This window comes from Coregonus clupeaformis, unplaced genomic scaffold (genome assembly GCF_020615455.1).
Source record: "Coregonus clupeaformis isolate EN_2021a unplaced genomic scaffold, ASM2061545v1 scaf0118, whole genome shotgun sequence".
NCBI classification, from domain to species: Eukaryota; Metazoa; Chordata; class Actinopteri; order Salmoniformes; family Salmonidae; genus Coregonus; species Coregonus clupeaformis.
Window position 1 is genome coordinate 547501 of NW_025533573.1, and position 10000 is coordinate 557500.

Sequence of the window (10000 nt, forward strand, 5' to 3'; positions counted from 1 at the left end):
GTTGTGAAGTGGTTAGTTCTCTGCCCTCTGCAGAGGACAGTAGAGTACAGTCGTGGTCAAAAGTTTTGAGAATGACACAAATATTTTCAAAATTTGCTGCTTCACGATATTTTGTATTTTTAAAGTAAACTTGTTTGACAATAAAAGAGAGAATATTAAGACTCTGCAATCCGCCCTGGCATGCTGTCAATTAACTTCTGGGCTACATCCTGAATGATGGCAGCCTATTCTTGCATAATCAATGCTTGGAGTTTGTCAGAATTTGTGGGTTTTTGTTTGTCCACCCGCCTCTTGAAGATTGACCACAAGTTCTCAATGGGATTAAGGTCTGTGGAGTTTCCTGGCCATGGACCCAGAATTTCGATGTTTTGTTCCCCGAGCCACTTAGTTATCACTTTTGCCTTATGGCAAGGTGCTCCATCATGCTGGAAAAGGCATTGTTCGTCACCAAACTGTTCTTGGATGGTTGGGAGAAGTTGCTCTCAGAGGATGTGTTGGTACCATTCTTTATTCATGGCTGTGTTCTTAGGCAAAATTGTGAGTGAGCCCACTCCCTTGGCTGAGAACCAACCCCACACATGAATGGTCTCAGCATGCTTTACTGTTGGCATGACACAGGACTGATGGTAGCGCTCACCTTGTCTTCTCTGGACAAGCTTTTTTCCGGATGCCCCAAACAATCGGAAAGGGGATTCATCAGAGAATATGACTTTACCCCAGTCCTCAGCAGTCCAATCCCTGTACCTTTTGAAGAATATCAGTCTGTCCCTGATGTTTTTCCTGGAGAGAAGTGGCTTCCTCGCTGCCCTTCTTGACACCAGGCCATCCTCCAAAAGTCTTTGCCTCACTGTGCGTGCAGATGCACTCACACCTGCCTGCTGCCATTCCTGAGCAAGCTCTGCACCTTGTGGTGCCCCGATCCAGCAGCTTAATCAACTTTAAGAGACGGTCCTGGCGCTTGCTGGACTTTCTTGGGCGCCCTGAAGCCTTCTTCACAACAATTGAACCTCTCTCCTTGAAGTTCTTGATGATCCGATAAATGGTTGATTTAGGTGCAATCTTAATAGCAGCAATATCCTTGCCTGTGAAGCCCTTTTTGTGCAAAGCAATGATGACGGCACATGTTTCCTTGCAGGTAACCATGGTTAACAGAGGAAGAACAATGATTTCAAGCACCACCCTCATTTTAAAGCTTCCACTCTGTTATTCTAACTCAATCAGCATGACAGAGTGATCTCCAGCCTTGTCCTCGTCAACACTCTCACCTGTGTTAACGAGAGAATCACTGACATGATGTCAGCTGGTCCTTTTGTGGCAGGGCTGAAATGCAGTGGAAATGTTTTTTGGGGATTAAGTTCATTTTCATGGAAAATAGGGACTTTGTCAATTAATTGCAATTCATCTGATCACTCTTCATAACATTCTGGAGTATATGCAAATTGGCATCATAAAAACTGAGTACAGTGGCTGAGGTGTCTTTCTAAGGCCCCTGGGTGATCCCCTGTCCAACTTGTGTATCTTACCGTAGACAACCAATGGGGATAGTCTAACATTAACATGTTAAACAGACAAGAGAAGATGTAACAGTGTGTTCTATTTAAATGTGGCACTCGTGAACTGCAATATGTTTTAAAACTAAAGTTAACATTTCTTACTGGGGACAGGTCAAGGACAGGTCCAGGTAGTCCCTGACTGTTTCAGTCAATTTTCTTACATTTGCCAGTGTCACGAACACAACCCTGTATTTTACTGTAGACCTGAGAAAGGCCTTCCTCCCATGGCTTTGTTGTGGTGCCTCAGATGTTCCTGTTGCCATTGGAAAGTGGTATAGCATGCAGTGTTAAAATACAAAGACTCAAAACACCATCATGGTGTAACGAAACCATGAAAAGTAGTGCAGCTACATTAAGCTGAGGCCTGGTGTTTGGAGAGTGTTTTGAATGGAAACCCATGTGTTTCAAAACTCCAGCAAAGTTAAAGGGTTTAATCTCCTTCAAGTTGGTGGCAGCTCAGTTGCCGCTAGTTTTAGTGTTACAAAGCACTTCATTTTAATAGTGTGGCATGGCCAACATGACCTGGCTCTGACACAGATACATAGACAGACTGTTTTAATGACTGGCTCCCCCTTTCACTCCTGTTGCAGGTTGTTGTATCAACAACGGTCAACGTGGACGGTCACGTCCTGGCTGTCTCGGACAACATGTTTGTCCACAACAACTCCAAGCACGGCAGAAGGGCTCGACGTCTAGACCCTTCTGAAGGTACGGACTCTCCTTATCTTCATCATGGTAGGCACATTCTACATGACTTTTATTTTTTGAAAATTACTCTCTAGTTTCCCTGTGAGCACAAGACGTTGAACAGATGTTGAAAAGACATATTTTCAATGTCGTGTGCTCGCGGGTTAGTTCTTTAGTTCCGTATCTTTTTCCTCAGGTAGCTTCTCATCTTTCAGTGGTAGATTTCATAAACACATGTATATAATAATAATAATAATTATTGTTATTGCACTGTGTGCAATATGTGCTGTGTCTATTCAGATATGTTTTGATAGGACTCTTGCTCAATGGCTTCTAAAATAAACCTCAAAACTGCAATTGATTTGTGGTGAGGTCAGGTTGCTGTTACTGGGTTCTGTGAGGTCTGGTTGCTGTTACTGGGTTCTGTAGCGTGAGGTCTGGTTGCTGTTACTGGGTTCTGTAGCGTGAGGTCTGGTTGCTGTTACTGGGTTCTGTACTGTGAGGTCTGGTTGCTGTTACTGGGTTCTGTAGCGTGAGGTCTGGTTGCTGTTACTGGGTTCTGTAGCGTGAGGTCTGGTTGCTGTTACTGGGTTCTGTAGTGTGAGGTCTGGTTGCTGTTACTGGGTTCTGTAGCGTGAGGTCTGGTTGCTGTTACTGGGTTCTGTAGATCCTTATAAAAGCACTACTGTAGTGTAGTACTTCTCAATGAGAAAAGCAGCACAGCTGACTCCAGATCAGAAGATTGACTGGTTGCGCTGCGGAAAAAGGGAAAAAGAGAGAAAACTTGGAGCAGCAAAATCTGGGAAATATAAATACAGGAAGGACAGAGTTCAACCTTCTACCTTCCTGTTGGACTCAGTTCAGTTCAAACACTCTGGGATATGTGACCCTGCCAAAGTATATTAGCTAGTTATCACTGGCAAGTACAAGTGGCTTGTATGTATAATATTGGGTTACCCAAACCTTTAATAACATAACATGAGTGATTTCATCTTAATTAGGCATTAATTATCACACCACTATCAAAACACTAATGTTTTAATAATGCAACAGGAAAGGAAAAGCAAAGGGCGTTATATCAATTAAATGCACTATATCAATCCCCAAAACTCTGCAGGGGAAGGAAAGACACAGCTATTGTTGTTTTTGGGGTTCTTTACTAATGACAAAACGGGCAGAGAGAGGCGATCTAATAATTGATGGTTAGCCCTAAGCTGTGAAGTCGTTACGGCCCGTGACGTATTGTTTGTCTCTCTCTCTCTCTCTCTCTGTATCCACGGGATAGAAGGGGGGTGTTTTCCTTAGCAACCAGCTTTAATTAGGGGAGCAATTATAGAGGTTGAGCCCCACCCTCCCCCCTCTACCGCGGGTCTCCCCCCTGTCTGAGGGGGTCCCGCGGGACAGGGGAACTGGCGTCTGCACAGCCTACTCGACCCAACCCCAACAACTCGCTCAACCCAACCCAACAACCACCGAAGCAATTCGTCTTCAAAAGCCCAATCTGCAGCAGAGATCCTGTCCTTATGAATCTATGTTTGTAGTGGTGGTGTTCAGATGATCAATCTCCTAATCTGGAGTGTATCTCCTCCATCTTCCCTTTATTAAGTGAAGACCACAAAGATCTATAAAGTGTGTATCGATTGTGTTAGAGGGCAGAGGTCAGCCGTGGCTGGATAGAATGGTACATTTAGTGAAGAAACAATTCTAATATTTAAAGGAAGAAGTGTTAAACACCAGCTTCAAATTTTTTGGTTGAAAGTAATTTACATTTTAAAAATGGAAAGAGCGCACCTTCTACATTTTACATTTTTGTCATTTAGCATACGCTCCTATCCAAAGCGATTTACTGTAGTGAGTGCATACATTTTTTCATACATTTTTTCGTACTAGTACCCCATGGGAATCGAGACCACAACCCTGGCGTTGCAAAGCTCGACCAACTGAGCCACAAGGGACCTCTAAAACTCTAAAACACAGTCTCATATCACAGAGTCAAATCTCAGACTACTGCTGTTTTATTGTCTACCCATCTTAGAGAGAGAGAGAGAGAGAGAGAGAGAGAGAGAGAGAGAGAGAGAGAGAGAGAGAGAGAGAGAGAGAGAGAGAGAGAGAGAGAGAGAGAGAGAGGGAGAGTAATCTCTCCCTCTGTGGTTTGAATGGGAGAGAGAGAGATCTTACACAATACACCAGCGTGATCAGCAGCAGGATATACAGTCATAAGGTGTAATCCGTGTTCACTACAAAGTCCAGACACCAGCTAGCAGTGTGTATGCTTTAGATTGGCTTACACAGTCTGTACAGGGATAAGTGCCCATTGACAAAATATATATACTCTGTTTATCTGCAATTCTTCCTCACTACTAAAACCTATTATCTACATTTCAGCTAAATATAATATATTCCCTCCTCTCACTCTAACAGCCCCTTGCTCTCTCACCTCCACGTGTTCCTCCGTTCATAATGAGCCTGTAGTCTTCAGTAGTGTGTGTACAGAGCGCCTCAGCCATCCTCCCCTGCCTCTACGCTCTACTGTGTGTGCTGTACTCAGGCGACCCGGCTCTCCTCGAGGCCCGCAGCGTGGATCTGATTTGCATGCCAAGTGGCTGTAACGCTGTTAGGTCTGATGCAATAAAGACAAGCGGATCCAGGCTGCAAGGCTTTAGCCAGTAAAGAGGAGCAGATGGCCCTGGGAGAGGCAAAAAGGTATAATCCCATCAGCAGCGGTATCAACCTGACCATCTGGAGCGCACCAACACAATTACAAGACATTTTAGCAGGCAGAACAAAGGAAGTCCTCAGTACGTACAGCACAGCAGGCAAGATGAGACCTGTTGGAGTGTCTCAATACTGGAGGGATGAGGAGGAAGGTGGCTAATGTGTGTTCCCAATGACACCCTATTTCATACGAAGGGCACTACTACCCATAGGTCCTGGTCAAAAGTAGGGCACTACATAGGGGGAAAAGGGTGGCATTTGGGATGCACCCAAACACAGTGCCATGTTGCCTTCGCAGAGAGGAGCGCTGATTAGAGCTTCACACTGCGAGGCAGGCGCTGAACGCAGACAGAAGAACGAACCAACGCCTTTGTTCAGTAAACAAGACACAGGGGGACGTGGGGAGGTGAAACGGGAGGCCGGGTAGGTAGTGGGTAGTCCGAACCAGACACAGGGGGACGTGGGGAGGTGAAACGGGAGGCTGGGTAGGTAGTGGTTATGGGGAGTGGGTAGTGGGTAGTGAGTAGTGAGTAGTGGGAAGTGGGTAGTCTGTACCAGATCTATCTCCCGGATCTCTCTCTTTCTCTCTTGGCTCCTCGTTGACTGTCCACTTCAAGCACATAAAAGGTTGGCCCAACAAAGCCAGCGATTCGTCGGAGTGTGACAAGTGATATTGAGATAAGAGGCACATGCAGCCGCCAAACCGCTTCCAGAAGCATTGCCATGATGAGAAAAATCCCCAGAGAGCTGGCAAGCAGGGAGTTAGTCGTTAGTTAGTCGTTAGATAGTCATTAGTTAGTCGTTAGCTATTGAATAATACAATAAAATAGCCCACAACTGAGATAAAAAATGGAGAGGAAAAATTTGATAAATATTGTCAAATATATGATATACTAAATATAGGTCCTTTATGATTTTTTAAATAATATTAACAAAAATAATAAAACAATCAGCCTAATTAGAATAATGCTAAGTTGTATCTAGCCTGGTATTCCTGTATGTTGGGTGAACTTGGCTTCAGAACAGCCTACCTAGCCTGGTATTCCTGTATGTTGGGTAAACTTGGCTTCAGAACAGCCTACCTAGCCTGGTATTCCTGTATGTTGGGTAAACTTGGCTTCAGAACAGCCTACCTAGCCTGGTATTCCTGTATGTTGGGTGAACAGCCTACCTAGCCTGGTATTCCTGTAAGTTGGGTGAACAGCCTACCTAGCCTGGTATTCCTGTATGTTGGGTGAACAGCCTACACCAGACTGGTCCTGCTCCAGCCCGTCCGTCTCTCCTTCTCTCTCTCGCTGGCTGCGTACGTCTGCTCTCTCCAATTTCCATCATCTGCTTGAGAGCATTGTGCACGTATATCATTAGATGGCTAACGCTGTCTGTGTAATTTGGTTCGCCGTGCTCCCTATTGAACACATGTCCCCCCCCCCCTCTATATGTGCATTGTAAATGTATGCTAATCACGGGCAGAATGGAGATGGCTCATGCGCTGCTCAGACGTGGCTCGGTTTGGAGCAGCCCCGGCCCCCCAGCCTCGGCCCCCGTCTCCACGCTAGGTACCAACGGGGGAAGCGTTGCGAATTTCGAGTTGGTGTGTGTGTGTGTGGCTGTCTGAGGCCCCAGCTGCCAGCCGGCCCCTCCTGTGCCTCTGCTCTGCCCAGTTCATCCCCCCCCCCCCCCCCCCCACCCAGCCTCTTCTCCCCTAACCGCCCCCCTGCCCTTCACCCCCCCACCTGCCGCCCTTCACCCCCCCAACAACCCCTCACCACATCCCACCCTTCCTTCCTTCAATCCTTCCTTCTGTCTGTCCCTCCCTCCCTCCCTCCCTCCCTCCTCCTCCCTCCCTTCCCTCCCTCCATCCCTCCCTCCCTCTCACCTACACAAAGTAAATTTGTTTACTGTAATTTTTGGTGAATTATTTGCTATAATTGGCAGCGCTGATGAAGGTCAGTCCCTTTGAGGAGTCTTGTCTGTCTTTAGAGATTTGATGCTTTTTCAAACGCTCCTGCCCGCAATTAAGAAAAGCAAATGTCACTCGCAAAGCCTCAGAAATGAAAATTTGTATGAACTTATTAGCATGGAGTCAACAGTGCCAGTTAAGGGCAGGGCTCCCTCCCTCCCTCCCGTAGCGGTGTCTGTGTGTGTGTGTGTGTGTGTGTGTGTGCTCATGGGCCCTCTGCTACACAGGGAGATGCCCGTGGAATGAGCAAATACAACCTCGGCTAGTCCAACATTAAAGCAAACAAAGACCGGAGCCTTGTCTGGAGTGTTCAACACAACAATACCTAATGGTGATTAACCTGGCTGGCTGACAGAGAGATAGCTGAGGGAAAGAGCGGGGAAATGAATGCATGATGGGCAATGATTATATAGCCACATTATTGATCGTATGTAGGTCTTATAATTATAACACATTATTATTTTATGATTATTTTATCATTTCTATTTTTATTACCAGAAACAGTTACATTTTATCAACAATTTTTTTTTTTTACATACAGTATTTTTTTTTAGCGCCGCTTTTGTATAAACTGAATTACAATGATAGAAACAATTCCGTCACAGTGGTACAGCATGGTAGCCAGTTTAAACTCAGACACCTCAGGTACAACAACCCCAATTACACTAAAAGGTTCTACCGATTGCAAAAACATCCTTTTGTGAATTATTTACGAGGCTTTGTGGCTTTTACAGTTAAAGGCACTGTTCCGTTGTCTCTCCTTCTAGCCAACAACAATAAGAGAGATGGACTGAAAACCCACAGAAAAAAAAAAAATGAAAGAGCAGTTAATGCAGAGGGTGGAGGAGCGGGAGTGAGAGTGAAGGAAATCCATAACTGTTAGTCACCTCCCTCCCACTGAACATTTTAGCATCAGGAAATAGAGCAGGAGAACTGAGCTTTTAATGGCCGAAGTGTACATCTTTAGAATCTAGTCTCTTTGTACCAGAATCTGCATTCAGAAAAACCTCATCAAAGCGGGCCAGAGGAAGTCTGGGTGTAGAAGAAGGTGTGGTAAAAGAGAGAGAGGGAACATTCAAATGGAGGGCTGGTAACAGCCCTCCGTCCCTGACTGGTCGACTCAGTGAGGGCTGCTGGTGGTCCGGAGCTTCAGTGAGGGCTGCTGGTGGTCCGGAGCCTCAGTGAGGGCTGCTGGTGGTCCGGAGCCTCAGTGAGGGCTGCTGGTGGTCCGGAGCCTCAGTGAGGGCTGCTGGTGGTCCGGAGCCTCAGTGAGGGCTGCTGGTGGTCCGGAGCCTCAGTGAGGGCTGCTGGTGGTCCGGAGCCTCAGTGAGGGCTGCTGGTGGTCCGGAGCCTCAGTGAGGGCTGCTGGTGGTCCGGAGCCTCAGTGAGGGCTGCTGGTGGTCCGGAGCCTCAGTGAGGGCTGCTGGTGGTCCGGAGCCTCAGTGAGGGCTGCTGGTGGTCCGGAGCCTCAGTGAGGGCTGCTGGTGGTCCGGAGCTTGCTAGCACTCCCGTAAAGGTGACGGTTCTGCCGCTCTAGAACGCTCTCGCTGACCATCTCCAACAGGCTGCAACACATGCCCTTTTCATTTAATCTTGTGAAATCTTGTGAAATCTCAAAATGAAAAAAATAAAAGTTGTTATTACTGAATGGTAAGGGTGTGTCCCTTGTTGTTATTACTGAATGGTAAGGGTGTGTCCCTTGTTGTTATTACTGAATGGTAAGGGTGTGTCCCTTGTTGTTATTACTGAATGGTAAGGGTGTGTCCCTTGTTGTTATTACTGAATGGTAAGGGTGTGTCCCTTGTTGTCATTACTGAATGGTAAGGGTGTGTCCCTTGTTGTTATTACTGAATGGTAAGGGTGTGTCCCTTGTTGTCATTACTGAATGGTAAGGGTGTGTCCCTTGTTGTTATTACTGAATGGTCAGGGTGTGTCCATTGTTGTTATTACTGAATGGTAAGGGTGTGTCCCTTGTTGTCATTACTGAATGGTAAGGGTGTGTCCCTTGTTGTTATTACTGAATGGTAAGGGTGTGTCCCTTGTTGTCATTACTGAATGGTAAGGGTGTGTCCCTTGTTGTTATTACTGAATGGTAAGGGTGTGTCCCTTGTTGTTATTACTGAATGGTAAGGGTGTGTCCCTTGTTGTTATTACTGAATGGTAAGGGTGGGCCATTCTAAATCGAAACTAATTTTACATATTAGTAAAGACAAGATTAAATTGAGAATAGTCTGATGGGTGAAAATATGATCACTTGATGAGAGAACAGCTGTGCCGCCTGAGGCGAGGAAAAGAGCAAGCTTTATTTTTTGCTTCTTTCTCAAATCATCAATATCCTCTAGTCGCATCATGCAGCCCAAATATCTTTAGATTTCTAAGACATTCTCAGGTTTGTATCATTCAGAACTAAAGCTGCCAAATAACTCTAAATCTAGTGTCTGGGACCTGTTTTATAATGATCACTTTTACGCTCGACATTTCCGCTTCCTATGAGCACTCGCTCAGTAGTGGGAAAACATCCTTTCTATTTTATTCAGCTCAGTTCAATTATATTCTTCTTTACTATAAAATCATATAATATAAAATAATGGCACAGGACTTACAGTATAGGCCTATCTTGTCAGCTAAATGAACAAGCCTACAGCCTATGGCATGGAGCATAGCCAGATAACATACAGTAGGCCAACTCATATTCTGTTCTTCTTCATATCATAATGCTTCTTTAGACCTGCCTAAAATAAATCATGGATTTATTTTGATGGTGTATATTAAATGGATTTATTAGACTTTTTTAATGTAGATGTTCCAAAGGTCGTCCATCAGTGGCTTGTATGTATGGAGGCCTGGAGATGCTAAATGTGTTTATGTTAATTAACGGTCAATTACCATGAGAACCGGCATGACAATAACTGGCTGACAAAATGTCATGACCGCCACAGCCCCTAGTAACAGCCATATTTACCCTGACACACCATTTGCTACAGCAAGCCATTTTTCCTCAGGATTTCCGTAGCTAGAACAAACCAATAGTCTGTTGGCCTTTTGCCTTGTAAAAAAAAAAAAACATTTAATGGGTTTTCTCTTT

General features: G+C 45.4%; 1 protein-coding gene across 15 annotated transcripts in view; it reads left to right on the forward strand.

Annotated features, from left to right (window-relative positions):
* Nucleotides 1-10000, forward strand: part of ebf3a (EBF transcription factor 3a) — a 143251-nt gene that overhangs the window by 90874 nt on the left and 42377 nt on the right. For all 15 annotated transcript variants that reach the window (XM_041893311.2, XM_041893310.2, XM_041893293.2 and 12 more), the window contains exon 8: nt 2144-2261. In XM_041893311.2, the coding sequence (XP_041749245.1) occupies nt 2144-2261 (118 nt within the window). The remainder of the gene's footprint in view (nt 1-2143; nt 2262-10000) is intronic.